General features: G+C 39.4%; 1 protein-coding gene across 2 annotated transcripts in view; it reads left to right on the top strand.

Annotated features, from left to right (window-relative positions):
- The window catches only part of me1 (malic enzyme 1, NADP(+)-dependent, cytosolic), a 70,949-nt gene that overhangs the window by 28,492 nt on the left and 26,639 nt on the right, over window positions 1-15,818 (top strand). For both annotated transcript variants that reach the window (XR_013284427.1, XM_077528047.1), the window contains exon 4: window positions 15,183-15,258. Coding sequence is in view for 1 of the 2 variants with exons in the window: in XM_077528047.1 (XP_077384173.1) it covers window positions 15,183-15,258 (76 nt within the window). In the remaining variant the exon portion in view is untranslated. The remainder of the gene's footprint in view (window positions 1-15,182; window positions 15,259-15,818) is intronic.

Here is a 15,818-nt window from a genome sequence, read left to right as displayed (position 1 = left end):
AATTTTCAGACAGCATGATGCATAGCAGCCAATTGGTGGCGGATATTAGTATTAAATCAGAATTGGGTACTTGGACCTGCAGGTGTAAATTCATCATTTGACAGTTTACTTTGTATTGTTAGTAAATCCTCTGTATGCATCTGTGTGCACATGACCAAAACAACAGTCCCACTGTAGGTGTGTATGCATGCATGTCTTCAAGTTGGACCACCATCACAGCTCATATTAGGTCTGTAATCACTGGAACTCAGGTATAAAGGCTTTCTGTGCAAAAACTGCAACCATTTCTTGTCATGCTTGACTTTACCAGTTAATCGCTTCATGGAGTCTAAACGCTCCAACATCAGCTCTGTACAGAAGGCCAAAGGTCAAGCGCTATTAAGTGTGAAAACACGGTTGATTCACTGATCTTTTGATGGAGCGGAGGGTGGAGGGAGAAAGCCGCACATTCACATATCAGAAGATTAGCGGACATGCTTACTTTTTATAGGTTTGCACAGTGTTACTGTTGACTGGTGCACATTAATCTTTCGTGGTCACTATTTTTTTTTGTTCTTACCCAAAAAGCATGTTGTGTATATTGGCTGACAACTGATCATCTTCACTGGTGATTTCATGATCAATTTCAATGAATCCTTTGTTAGTGAGTCACCTGTGAACTACTTCAATGGAATACTCAAACTGGTAAACCCCTCTGAAGTAAGTTAGGCTCCCTTGATTCATGACATAAGTCCAGTATGCTTGGAGTCTTTGATTTTGCAAGAAAAGAAAATTAATCATTATCTTCATAATGTTTGGGGTTAAAATTGCGTGTGTCTAGAAATGGCGTCCTTGTAAGTTCTGTACAGACATGAACAGCCTATATGAGGACATCCGGTACCACATACTCTCGGTGGCTCCACAAGATCCCTGAGGGACACAGTCAAACACCTTTTCCAAGTCCACAAAACACATGTACAGTAGACTGGCTAGGGTAAACTGCATTTGCACCCTTGTTGACCTTGCCAGGGTTGTAGAGTTAGTCTACTTTTCCATGGCCCAGATGAGAACCACACTGATCCTACTGAATCTGAGATACAGCTTCCCAGAGGACCCTCCTCTCCTGAATAGACCTTACCTGGGTGGCTGAGGAGTATGATCTCCCCTGTAATTGGAACTCAATCATGGTTCACCAATTTAGAGGCACTGTCCCCAGCATCTTTAGTTCATTCCAACTAACATACTGTAGTTTTTTTCTCCAACCAACCTAATGAAAGGCAAGAGTTGAAACGGCCACCTCGGAAGTGGCACCTACAAGCTGATCAAGCCCTCCGCTCTTGTAGATTATGGCCTATAGTGTTGTGATCTCACTTCACACAGGCCCACACATCGGTGTTAGGTACAAGTAGGATTAGTTAACATCCAAGGCAAACAGAAATGACCTGTATCAACCCTGCAGATGATAACCCCACAGCCAGTAAATGTCATGAAGAACACCAAGGAATAATGATCACTACTGATCGCTTACATTTATGTATTGTTTTTGGTCTGCAAAGTAAGAATTTCGCCGGATTACAGGGAATGTTTTGGTGAATTGGTCAGGAGAAAACTGGTTTGGAATTAAACTGTTGTCATTAGACACTCAGTTAAAATTTGGGATTATTTCCTAGCGGACTTTAGGTTACACCAGTCTTCTCAAATGGCATTAAGGATTCAATGGTTACTTCATTAATAAATGATTGTATTTTCCTGAACCATTCTGTGAAGACATATGGTAGGTACTGTACATGCTTTTTTAATTTTCATGACTTACAGTACAATGGCAGTGGCTGCACAGCAAGACTTGAATTTGGTTCCTTTAGGAGGGAATTCACTCCGTTCCATTTGGGCTTCAAAGGGCAAACATACACAGTATTGGTTTGGGATATTGCAACGGTGTTCCATTCATTCTCTTGCTTTTCTTTAAAAAAAATGGCATTGCAATATGGAGGGTGAAAGTTCAGCTTAAAAAATTAAAGTTACATTCGTAAATTAACAGAATGTGTAAAGTGTACTTAGAAGAGTGTTGTGACCAACTCAGCCAAATTGAATTGAATGATTTAAAAAAAAAAATAGCACAATAGTACAAATGGGCTAAGTAATTATGACTAAATAACTCATAATTACAGAGGATAGACAAATGATGCGAATGAAGACAAGGAACTGAAGTTCTTATATAGGTAGGGAGGGCGGACTCATGCCAGACTACAAACTGTATCACTGTGACCCCCACAAAAAAATTTTTAAAACGTGAAGTAGTGAAAATTAGCCTCGTACTATATTTCCACAAAATGCGACGACGTAGTTCTCAGTTTCTTTACATTTTCGGTGATCTTATGAATCCAAGCTAAACTATGTTTAGTGTTCTGAAATCATTGTGACAAAAATGCCCCCCCCTCTTGGTACGGGTTTTACTTTTTTTTTTGTGTTTTTTTTTTGTGTTTTTTTTTGTTTGTTTTTTTAATAACTGCTTTTTTTTTTACCCCCGACCGCTTTTTCTGGCAAAAACTGGCCATTTGTTGCTCAGCAGTTTTATTTCCCAATTTTGCACTAAAAATATGATTGACTAATCTTTTTGAGACATTGATTTGATACTCCGTTTGAATCAATCAGCTTTGCTTTTTTTTCTATAAAACAACCCCAAAGGTGTTGTCCAAGCTATACATTTTGTCCAACTTAGGTCAGACAAGTTGAAAAGGTGTCATGTTCTGTAATGACGTGAATGTGATCCCCCCAAAGTACATTTTAGCAAATCAAAATCTGTTGACAGGTGATGCTGTGACTTGCATATTTCAAATACAAGAGCTGCCAAAATATCCTCCAATCAAACACTACATTAGTACGAGTATGTCTCTTGATTTCACAGGATCAGGGGTCAACCTGTAAAAGTGAGTAATAAAATTGGAGTGTTCCATGAAGTGTCGGGTGGAACAGCACCAACTTTGTTCTTTGGCTCACTTTTTTTTTTTTCCCTTTTAGTTAGTGCTTCTTTAGCTCATATGAATACAAAATGAAATGTAACTATATTACCGGTATGTCTTTATTTCAGCTGTCAAAGTTTGAAATTGAGTGAATGTTTTTTAGTTGCCAAAGCAGATGTTGGACAGGTTACAAAACTAGTAAAATTGTACAATCTCAATGGACTCAATTCTTCCGGCAGGTAGGACCTGAAGCATTCTCAATCTTTTGCACTTTTGAAAAACCACATGCTTGTGTAATGTGCTCCTCTCTCATCTACCTGAAAATGGAAAATACATCATCCTCCCAAAAAAATTTCTCCCATGTCTAGTCTTTGTGAGCACAGGCTTTAAAATTATATGTGATTGATTGTTTTGTTTATTCCATTTCGAATATCACTTTGAAATGCAACTGGGTTAATGACACGTAATTCAGTGTGACGTTATCCATTATAGCCACACTACTGTATGAGCAACATGTGGAAATACTCAAAACTTTTATTCTTAACACATCAATCGCATGATTTAATAGTTAATAGTAACTAGTAGTAGTTAACTTGTGATTAATGGTAAATTAATCACGTCTGTTCTAAATGTACACTAAAATACTTAAAAAAATAAAAATTTTAAACTCTTTTGCTCAGTCATTTATTCCAAAGGATTTTGGAATTGTATTCTGTTTTACATTTTACTCAACGTTGCAACTTCATTGGAGTCGGGGTTTGTATATCAATTTGAGCAAAATAATAGCAAAATCTTCTGGTCTATGTTGATAATGATACTTTTAATTTTTTCATCACTTACCCTACAACATATGGTTTTGGCATATCACAGCAGCTTGCTGGCAATGACCACATGAAATTCAAGTTTTCTGTAATTTTCTTTTTAATAGGTAATCCATACTGTGTCTGGTTCTTGCTTTTCATGCCCCCTTCACTTCACCCCATTATTCCTGTATTGTGCGGTTTACTTAATCATGGCTGTGAACACAATACATCCTTAATACAAATAGTGCAGGCGTGATTATAACAGTTGCCTTTGATTTAGCTGTAAGTGTGAAACCCATTCAAAAAGTCACTGGCAGCGTTAAGACATATTTATTGGTTAAGAACACAAATGAAAGAGAAACCTGGTTTCACCGGGCTAAAACTCATCTAATAACCAGCTGGGTTCATCAGGCCTGTGGCTGAGATTTCTTAAGCAGTGCCTTCCTCTACTGGAATAATCCATTTCCTGCTGTTTCTTGCCTGTTGAGTTATGTAAGGCTGGCTGAGAACATAAAGTGGAAATCCACACCGTAGTCTGGACTGCTGAAGTTTTCGATTTCACGCGGCCATCCATGGTTGATGTCCATTTTTTGAAATTCCAGAACCTCACACTCTGGTTCCTGTTTTCTTCATCTTCAGGATGGGATGAGGGTGGTGTTTTATTTTGTTTTTTACGTTTTAGCCACAGTGTTCAAGTAGTCGTGATGTAAGACTGGGTAAACTGTGTGCATTATGACCTCAAACACCCTTGAGTTTCCGCTCTGCCTAGCAGGGAAGATATGATGCTGTGTGGAAGACTGTGCTGATTTCAGTGGGCTGCGGTGGAATGAGGTCGGGGCTTTAACTGGTTCTCACTTGCGTAAAAAGAGGCTGATTCAGGCAGTGTTGAGTGCTGGGATGGAAAAACCTCAAAGTGTGGGCACACCAAGAAGGGTGGGAGGCAGAAGAAAAGAGTGCATTGTCTTGGGAGGGTTGAACACTGGGAGAGGCGGGTGTGAAAGAGAACTGTCCGGAAAGAAAATTCCTCCCAGCCACCTTTCATGTCAAAGTGATGAGTGTTGGACAGAAGTTACTTGGTCAAGTTGCTCCTTCTATCTCAAATTCTGCAAAAGTGCTTTAGTGTTGAGGAAATGTTGCGTAATTACGAACCACATAATTGTTTTTGGTTTAGCTGATACTAAATTGTTTGCCAACTATTTGGATTACTGCATGGGTTGCTTTGCCCTTGGCCCGAGCTTTTGTTCCAATCACCTTTTCCATTTCAACTGGTCCGATATGTATGTCAGGTCGCATTGTGTGCATGAACTGGCCCTTGCCAGAACCTTTTTTCTTCCACTGAGTTCTACCTTTTACTGTTCGGTCATTTGCTTGGGTACTTAGTGGCACACTGCACTCTTAAGCGTGCCAAAGCGTTGTCTGCAAGGATTCTCAATCATTTATTCCAAAGGTCTTTAGAATTGAAAATCAAAAAAAGGCTCCCATGCAGACCACAGTACTTGTCTGGTTTCCCTGATCCATTTCCAAGGGAAATGACGGGTAAGGGCAAAACTACATCCTCTCATATTGCATGGAAAGATTTTGTTTTACATAAAAATGAGAACTTTCTTCAGCATATTCTTTATTCAGCATAGATGTTTTCCATGGAAAAACATTACAGTGTTGAGTACGACTTGTGAAAGGAAACAAGAGTTGAACCGAATTGTTTCATTGCTCAAATATTATGCAGCTTGTGGTCGTAACCACATCCGATTTAATTGTCTGCTTCATCTGTTCGAGTTCTTGATTGGACTTCATGTTGTAATGGAATTCAGGCAGACGTCAATAAAAAAGATGGACGTTGTACACTTTGATTTGCATGCTCCTTAATTGGACAAGTAGTTATCTCCCACAGTTCTGGACTGTTCTGTTTTATTTTGTGTAACCTGTCCTGTTCAATTGCATTATATAGTGTGTCTTTTTTGTCTGAAAAATATTTCTGGGTCGCCACAGTGAATCACCCTCTTCCATCTCTGTAGACTTTAACGCCATGTCTGCAAATATTCCCTCACCATATCCTTAAATCTACTCTTTATTCTACCTGACTTCGGCCTCTCCACTTGCAGCATCCCTTTACCAATATCCACGCGTCAATCTGTCCTTTCTCTGCACATCCAAACCAATCGAATTTGTGTGACTGTGTTTTCATGTTGTGATGTAAGCATGATAAAGTTGAAACAGCTGTGCTGAGGGCATGCGAGTTAGTGCCTCAGACTTGTCAATAAACATTTAAATCATGGAAGAAATCTGATTATGTAATTTACAGTAAAACCTGTTTGATTGCTGGTGTCAATCTTAAAATGCTACAGATTTTGACAAGTTGCACAATTCACTAGTGCTTGAAAAATGTACAAACTGATGACCAAACAGAATTGTAACCTGTTTTAAGATGAACAATGTTGGCATAGTGTCCGACACAGCTGTATTTACCTGACGACTACGCTCAAGGAAACTTTCAAATAACATAAGCCTTTTATTGAGTGCAATTTTCAAGTTATCATAGCTGTACATGAGAACATTTCACAGTCAAAACAGTATCTGAATAAAGATAACTGAACTCATTTAAAGGACCAGCGCCAAATCAGTGGTACAAATATGTAGATGGCACATGGGTTAACGTCAGTAGCCAATAGATGCTAGCATTCACCAAGCTTATTTACTTGACTCCTCGGGTGATATAACATTTGACCCATAATGGCATCTGTTTCGCTATTTCATAACTTGTGTCAAAATGTGTGAGGTGAAGTCTGAGCTCAAGATCAGTTGTGATGGCTTTAGGGAAGGTATTTTCCAATGGCAGACTTCGATCCGAGTCAGGACCAAATCCATTTTGCCTCACATGTGTGGATGTCATGGAGCTCGTAATGTGATCCAGTGATCAAATAAGCGAATTAAACTGTTTACCAGAAGACTCGATGAGGGATTGAATACTTGACAAGACTTGTTAAAAAGTTTAAGTTGAGTCAGAAAACACAGTTTGTAAGAATGAATGGATGGACCAGCACTTTTCTATTCTTCTGGAAGTTAGTTTAAAAACATTGTCTCATATTTTGCTTGACCATAATTTTGACAAGGAGCACTTCCAAAAGTGAACTCAGACCAGAACTTACAGAATAACCAAACTGAGAGGCCAGTACACTAGATCTCCAGGACTAACAGCCCAACCAAGATTTGGATGTTGGTGACATTTCAGTTGCTAAGTAATGTGTCAGTGCAGCTGCCTGTCTTTTTTACATCTACCATTTCTGATTTACATGAAAGTTGGTCTTGTTGCAGGTAAATGCATGCAAAACAAACCACAGTAGTCATTGATCATGACTTTTCATTTTCGGTGTGAAAGTTCCAGAAAAACAAAACAAAACTGACCAGCAGGAACACTGTTCAATAACAAGTGCAGTGCAGTCTCTGTTGACTTGGTAAGGGGTCTAGGACCTGGACATGTAAAGTTGCGCAACAGTTATCAATCCAAGGAAGGGTGCTCGAGAATCTTGCATGAGAATGGAAGAATAATCTGTTCAAATTGTGTGCCAAACAGTCAAGAAGAGTGTATCAAACTGGTAGCCCTTCGTCCTTATCAGCAGTCAAGAATTAGCCCTTAGCTTCAAAAATGTTGGTGACCCTGTGTGATCCTCTATGAGACAGGATCTCGCAAACAACAAAGACAAGACCAAAAAAAAAAGAAAAAAGATTGGGAACCTCTTTGAACAAAACGTAAAGTGGGTTTTGTGACTTGCACATTAATTGAAAACAAATAAATGCCTTCAATGCAACAGGTGATTCACAGACAAACCAGCTTTGACCATCACTTTGGTCTCCTATAAACTCAGACGGGACTGTTGTACAGGACTTAAAACTAATTACGGTGATTTGTGTGACCAAAGTTGTTGAGTTTATGTATTTGGAACTTAACAGCTGTAAAATTCTAAACATCCAGTGAATCAGACCACAGTCCGAAGAGGCAGTCAAAACACAATTATGAGTTGCAAATTATGGCACATAGTAAAATGTGGTTCTTTATTGCATTCCAACAATGTTATTTGCGGTCACTTGAATGTGTTCTCGTGAAAACAAATTACATTACCTGTGAAATGTGTTACTGGAAAGAAAATGCTTCTTACCCTGTGGCTACCCTTTCAACCTTCCAACTATAATATGAATTCCAGCATCCCAGCAGCGGGTCTGGCAGACAAATCTCATGTGTTAATTTTGGAGTGGTACTCCAAACAGGTTTGGAAGAACTACACAAGGTCGTTCTCATCATGCAATTTTTTTTAATTCCGCGCTTCATACTGTGCAAGTGACCACAGCTTGAAGAACAGTGAGGAAAGTACAATGGTCATTTGTGTGCATTTGTCTTCATGTGGCTTGCCTCATTGCAGTTCAATTACCAGTTTTCTTGGCCCAATGACAACACCAGCTGGTTTGTGGCTACTGCAATTACCTTCATTAACAATATATCTTGACCCCAATTGTTGTCCAAAGAATAATTTCTTATTCTGCTCTATAAAAAGAACACTCTCTTAATTGATTTTCAAGTTTATCCAATTGTTTGGCTTGATGGTGGTTTTTGACTAAAAAGATACATTTGTAATATTCCTTAGCTTTTGACTTATTATATTGTATATTTATAAAATTTCAGTAGTCATTTATGACTGTGTTTTGGGTTGGGTTATTGGATCAGGACTTGGTCATCTTGTTATGATGTTGACTTGAAGTTAACTTATGCAGTTATTATGTCCCTAATCATGATGTGGTCAGTTGCTATGTTGCTATATTAGTCACTCTTAGTTTGACTAGTCATGCTTATTTTTATCATATAAGCCTTTATTCTGTTATACAGTATAGTATTGCCCTATTGAGAGTTACTGATTGATACTTTGTCAGTATGTTGAGGTTCATAAGCTGAGCTTTTCTGTGAGCACGTTGAGCTTTCTTCCATGCAAGCTGTCTTTCATGTTTTCTGCATCCAGTCCCGTTTGCTATTGTTACTTTGTACTTTTGAGTTCTGCATCCAGTCCTCACAAGGTTCTTGGTGAAGTTTTCTCCGTCAAGTGTTTTCTTCTAAGGGTGCCCAAGTCTTGTCTTTGAGTGCTCTGATCCAGCCCGTTTTCCATGTTTCTCCCCACTAACACACCTGATTAATGATCAGGATCGTTTTGCAGGCTTCTGCAAAGTTTGCTGATGAGCTAATCATTGGATGCAGCTGCGTTGAAGGAGGGACACATGGAAAACAGGATAGATAGGGGCTTACGAGGACCGGACTTGGGCACCTCTGTTCAAGGCCAGCACTGCTCTCTGTTGTTAATTTGTGTTTTTGTATATAAAGACCCTGTGTTTCCCTGTGTTTGTTCCGACACGGTAAATTCTGTATAGTAAATTTGACTCTATTTAGAGTGGGACCAAATAGACTTAATTTTAGAGTAATATTTACACTTGGAAGAGAGTAAAATAGAGATTTGAAAACAAAATAAAAGTCACTCAAGGGTTGAGGAACAAGTTTATGACCTTCAGCTTGGGACACAGTCGATCTACTCCCAGAACCACGTAGCTGTGTGTTAGTACATTGCTCGTGTCAGATGGAATCTTCGTAACACGGAGTGCATTTGGTCTCCTCTTGGATATAAGCAAACAGTAGGAGGGCATAGTTCAGGTGGTGGCGTGGCAATCACCCAAGCTGAAGGTCGTGAGTTCATTCCTCAACCAGTAAGTGACTTTTTTCTTTCTTTTTTTTTTTTTATCCATTCTTTACTCTCTTCCAAATATAAATATTACTCTAAAACTGAGTCTATTTGGTCCCACTCTAAATAGAGTCAAATTTAATCTATAGAATTTACTGTGTAACTTAGCACCTCAGGTTATAAGTCGAATTATAAGTTAGCCATATTCCCGTTACAAATTTGTCAGTCTGTGAGGGCATGTCTTGTGCACAGCACTCTTCAGGTGTTCCCCACAGTTTTAATTGGATTCAGAGCCGGCGGACTCTGGCAAGGTTTTTATCCTTCTTCTGTGTCAGTGCTATGAATGTGTTATTTGGTTACTGTATATGCGTTGGGTCACTGTCGTGCTGAAGGGTGAAATTCCTCTTTACTTTTGAACAGATGCTTATGTTTTTCAGTCAAATTCTTTTTGTGTGGTATTTGGATCAGTTCATAATTCTGTCCATCTTGCCTAAATCAGCAGTTTGGTCCACCTGAAGAAAAGCAGTATGTGCATTACTGTGTTGTCTTTGCAGCCAATATACTTCTTAATGCATATGTCTTCTTTCATTTGTAGGATATATGTTGGATTTGTTTCATTTCGGATGTTTGGATGTGTAGAAAGAAAAAGCTTAATTTCCCACCCAACTTCATAGTCATTAAATATGAAACATGTTGTCACACGAATCAAACCTTTTTTCAGGGTTCAAAGGAGACCAAAAATCTCAAGTGTATGATCTTGACCTCTTCATTATTGTCCCAGGCTAAGTCTTCATTGTGTCAGCTCAACCTTATGTGGCTCACTAATGATAAAGATTAAGGTAAAGCGTTGAGGCTGAAGATTGGTGAGTGGTTGTGTTTAGTCTGGACACGGGTCAAAGCCTGGAGGCCGTCTTCCTGATAAGGCTCAAAGTGTTTGGGGTCACAGTGTGAAGCAGCTTTTCCATAGTCTCTGCATTGGGTTTTTGTGTCGGGCTGCAGGTCAGCAGCAGCGCTATTTCATGTCATCAGGTTGTTTTCTTTTCCCTCTCTGTTCTCGCCACGCTTACAGGAAAACCAGACATGGCAGCTCATTGCTTTGTGGTCGTCCTTTCATCTAGAAAATGAGGCAATAGCTATCCAGCGCTGCGATTTCACCAGCAGCTGTCTGACAAAAACTTTTGACCAGCAAACAATAAATTGACTAAAAATACAAAGTCTTAGATGACTACAATGGGGAACCCCAAACTCATGTACAGAATAATCTAGCGCAAAAAAATAATAATACAATTTTAGTGGAGTCATTGTACTTCACTACTCAACCAATGAATAATTACCAATACCGATGTCAAATGCCAATACCACTTAGGGATGGCTGCGTACAAATGCCAGGTATCGGTATCTCAAGGCATCGGTTTGCCCACCCTCTTGTGGCCATTTTATGATGAGGAACTAGAAAGTCGAGGGAATAGATAGATGTCCGTCACAAGTAGTGTTGTTCCAATACCGATACTGGTATCGGCAGAGGTGCCGATACTGCATTAAAAAAAAAAAAAGTGTTATCGGTATCGGTGAGTACTCACAAGTAACATGCCAATACCATTAATTCCAACACTAATATAGGATTTTGGATGCAGCATCTTGTGTCTTGCTCGTGCACGACATTCACTGATACTAAATGCCAATCTAAGATATTCTATTGGCCCTTGAATGCTCTGAACCAATGGACAGCTTTTTCATGTTGAGGGGAAGAAAAAAAAACAACTCAGGTATCGGTATGGTATCGGCTGATACTGCAAAGCTGCGTATCGGTATCGGTATCAAGGGCCAAAAAACGGTATCGGAACAACACTAGTCACTGTCACTCCGCCACCGACCTGACGGCTCATGCTTTTATTTTGTATAAACATTTCCTGTTTACTTTGAAAATTATAACTCCCGTTTCACCCCAGGTCACTTGCCCTTCCTGCTGTCCACTCATTACCGGTCTCCGCCCATGATTGTCTCCACCTGCCACTAATTATCCCCAGCAATAAAAGCCATCAGCCTCCTCCCTCAGTTTGCCGAAGTGTCACGTCAGTGCACAGAAGCGTTCCACAGTCCTCGAGTCTATTACTTTGCCTTGTTTTTGTGCTTTTTACTTCCCAGCGGAGCTCCTTGAGTTACCCCCTGTGCCCTGAGCCTGTTTATCCCCCCAGTGGAGCGTTTTTAGTTCTCCATTTTTTGAGTGGCCCTTCTCCTCTCAGCTTGAGAGGAGATTGCTGTTTGGAGCAAATAAAACTGCTGCCTTTGTGGCCTACGCTCTCCTTGCGTCTGAGTCCTACCTTTCCACGTCGTGTCAGTCACAAGTACTGATATCTTGAATTAAGGCCTGTTATTAGCCCCATAGCGATACCTGGTATCGGTACTCGCCCATTCCTACTATGAAGTTTTACTCTTAACCCAATTGTAGTTAATTGGGCACTTCCTTAACATAATGTTATTTAAAACAGGTTTATGATAACAAAATATCCACTCCGAGCACCCTAACTCATTCACTGCCTTTGACAAGTATACTTGTCAATTGTATTTTTTAGAGCGGAGATAAATGGGGGCTAATCTGACTATGCTCCACAGTAAATATCAAACTTGGAAACAACTTTACTGATGCCCAACCACCGGTAGATGACATCATTGCCCCATTTTATAGGAAATAAACACAGTTTCAGAGTCCATGGGAGAAATGGCTGTATTTTGGCAAACCTACATTTTTCTACTGTCAATTATAAAAGAACGGGACGGGACAAAATGTAGGGAGTCTATTCTGTTATTTGGTAGATTCGGTTTATATATAATTATTGAACGTAATATCACATGGGTATTAAATATTTTGAAATTTTCTCAAATGGCTGGCAGTGAATGAGCTAAATGTGAAATACAAACCAAGTTCAAACAGCCTGCTGCAAAGTGACTGAAGTAAATCGATTGCTTTAATGTTTTTACTGTTTGAAGTAAAGCAGTTGCTAAATGTTCTGTTTCTATATATATCTTCAAAGTTGTTATGCACTACTTAAGTGATTTAATAGCAATAAACACGTACCTCTCTAAACTCCTTGTAAATATTTTCTTTGGTGAAGTTTAGACAGGCTCCAATGACTTCATTTCACAACAATGCACACACAAATGTGTAATCTCATCCTCTTTGTTCACACTCTCTTTCCGGGTGTATGACAAATGGTTTTCAAGTCACACACATCTCCCTTGATTCTATCAGATTTTCTTACAGCAAAAAAAATATTGCCCTGTAGAGAATAGCACTTTTTAACACTGTGATGATGGATTTAAAAGACAGTGACTCCTGATGTCATGTATTCAATTTCACCTCTTTGTTTCCCTTGTAACTTTTGCCAAGAGTTACGTTCTTTTAAAAAACAGCCCCTGTTGCTCTACTTTGTCAGGGTCAAATGTCATGAGTTCAGCCAGAAAATGAGAAATGGATGAGGAGGGGTATGTCACCTGAAATGTTATCGTTAACATTGTCTGACAGCGATTAGGGCATTCCCGCCTCTTTGCTTGTCTGCTTTGATCATCCCATACAGTTGCTTCGCAACTGTCATATTGTGGGACCACATTTTCCATCTCGCTGATGGTTAAGCTCCTCACAGTCCTTACTATAGTCTGGCAACGATTCATGTCCTGTTTGCAGCAAACAGAAATCCTGAAATAGTGTATGGTTTTATTAACGTGTATGTTGTGTAATGTGCATTTGTCGTGTTTTATGTATGACTGTTACTGTGTTGTGTGTCTTTTGAACTGGCATAGAGAACCAAAAGTTTCATTATGTTGATACACAACCAGGTAACTTTAACAAGACATTTGGTAAACAAGCTAATTAGCTTTGCAATTCAATTCAAATGTGTTTTTCAGTTTTCAGTCTGAGAGAATCCAACAAAACTTGATGTAAATGTGACTTATCATAATCTGGGACTGGCTGGCGCCCAGCCCAGGATGTAACTTGTCACTCACAAGTCAGACAAGCGGTATACAATCATTTAAGTCACATAAGTGTGCTTAATTGTGTGACTGCCCGAGACTGTTTGAACACTGCCTACATGGCATGGGTGGTTTTGTCATGTTTCAGTTTTGGGGGGGTTGAGCTTTGGTTTGGTTTTGGGTGTTTATGATGTCTTTTGTCCAGTTTTGTATCCCCTAGCCACCGTCAAGTTTCCCTTGTCTTAGTCTTCCCCACGTTGTCCAGCTGTCTTCTCCACATTTCCAAGCCGTGTCTCACCTCCAAGCCAAGTGTCTCTCTCTCGTCCTGCCAAGTCTGTCCACGTCTGTCCGCATCTGTCCACATCCTGCCAAGTCTGTCCTGTCAAGTCTATCCACGTTCTCACAAGTCCGTTCACGTCTGTCCAAGTCAGTCCAACAAAGTCAGTCCATGTCATGCCAAGTGTGTGCTGTCTTCGTCCTCTCACCCAGTCCAGTCATGCCAGGTCATGTCCTCGTCCCCTCACCTATCCAAACTCATTTCAATAAAGTTTCCCTTTTGGTTCTTCAATCCCGTTTCCCGTCTGTGTCCACTTGACCTTGGGTCCACCCTCATCCACATCATGACAGGTTTTCAAGATCATATTGTGGAAGAGTTATTAGGAAGCAGAAAATGTCATTTTCACCTGTCTAGAGTCCATAATTTAACCACATTAATATTGATTGATAAGTAGAGACTGCATCCAGGTTTTCAGATCTACGACGACTAATGCAATATAGTGGGTGGGTGGCAACAAATTAGTACAAGTCCAGTTGAAAATGAATATTGTGGCCTTGGATAAGTGTCTTGAACTGATGCTAAGGAAATACAATACCTATATATTTAAACTAAAAGAAACCAGAATAGCATGCTGTGTTTTCTTTGTTCAATTATTTTGTTGCAGTAGGTGGAAAAATGTATTCACAGTGTATCTTTCCTCACCCCTAAGATGCCAAATCACTTTTATGGGACACATTTCTTCATGTCATATATCTCTTAAAGTCATATGACAACTTTTTTTTTCACTTCTTGTATTTGACATTTCCTACTGTGTACTTTTTCTGGCATTGAAGAAGAGTATTACAAATGGCGACATTTTTATTATTGCTGCCACATGGATGAGATATCCCATACTATTAACAGATGGGCTTCCTGGGAAGAAAACACGCTATAGCTGGACCCCACACACAGACTTGATCTCTTTATCCTGGGATTGTCTCGCAGCAGAGGACGGTGATGCCAACCAGTAGGGAATGGAATCAGGTGGGGTGTATGGTAGGAGCGTGGGGGCAGCGGATGGGCTGTTTGGGGCGATGGGGTTGAATGAATATTTTGGCAGGTTTGGGTCCAAAGTAAACTCCTCGCAGTGGCCCAGGGCAATTGGCTCAACAATAAATCACACCAAAATGCCATCAATATTTTGTATACTGTAATCATGCTATATGAACTCAAGGCTCAAAAGCAATAACATCTTAACCTCTATATTAATGTTAACCAGTTTTTCTTTAAATTCATATATACGCACTTTCAAAGTTATATTGAGTTGTTTTATTGTTGCTCACAAAATGATAACCATTTTAATGACCATCTGCTTCTTTGAATGGTTGCAGTTAAAGCGGATGGAAGGATTTTATTTTTTTTAATTTTTTTTCTGCTTGTAAAATTATCAAATCAAACATATCAGCAAGTGTTTTGATTCCTTATTAATTCTGTATTCCAGGGGTTTGTTTATCACTGTCCATGACCGTGGCCACATTGCATCAATACTACGGAATTGGCCAGAGAAAGACGTCAAGGTAATGCATCACTAAAACTGTGCCATTTACTGTCAGGTGGGAATTTGCTCATCTTTGATTTCCATTGCTGAAGCATTCCCACATATGTTACTGCGTTTTTTATCCTCCACACTTTTTGCCGCGTAACAACTCCCACATAATACTTCCAATTTACATTGTTCAAATTTCAACTAGCTTCAAAAATTCACGCCTTCCGGGGTATATATCGTCTGATTCCACATTACTAACAGTAATTGCACAATTTAACATTTAATATAAACTTTTCCCCATTAATTTTCAATGGGACAGACATTGAACTTTTTCTAAGTATCTCTTTCCACGTGGCACAGTTGGTAAAGCACATTGTCCAGTAACCAGGAGGTTATAATTTATCTCTTAATTGGCTTCATAAGCATTCCACATGCATTCAAATCTTAGCATTCAGCTTTCAGCATTCCCACGCAATTTCTCCAGAAATTGCACTTAATCTAGTTCTGCATACAAATAGCTTTCTTTATTCTCTCTGATTTCTTCAAAATTAGGGGTGTTAAAAAAAAATTGATTCGGCGATATATCGCGAT

This window comes from Festucalex cinctus, chromosome 7 (genome assembly GCF_051991245.1).
Source record: "Festucalex cinctus isolate MCC-2025b chromosome 7, RoL_Fcin_1.0, whole genome shotgun sequence".
Classification (NCBI taxonomy): domain Eukaryota; kingdom Metazoa; phylum Chordata; class Actinopteri; order Syngnathiformes; family Syngnathidae; genus Festucalex; species Festucalex cinctus.
Note: the sequence above shows the minus strand (reverse complement) of the source record. Positions and strands in the feature narration are given on the sequence as shown.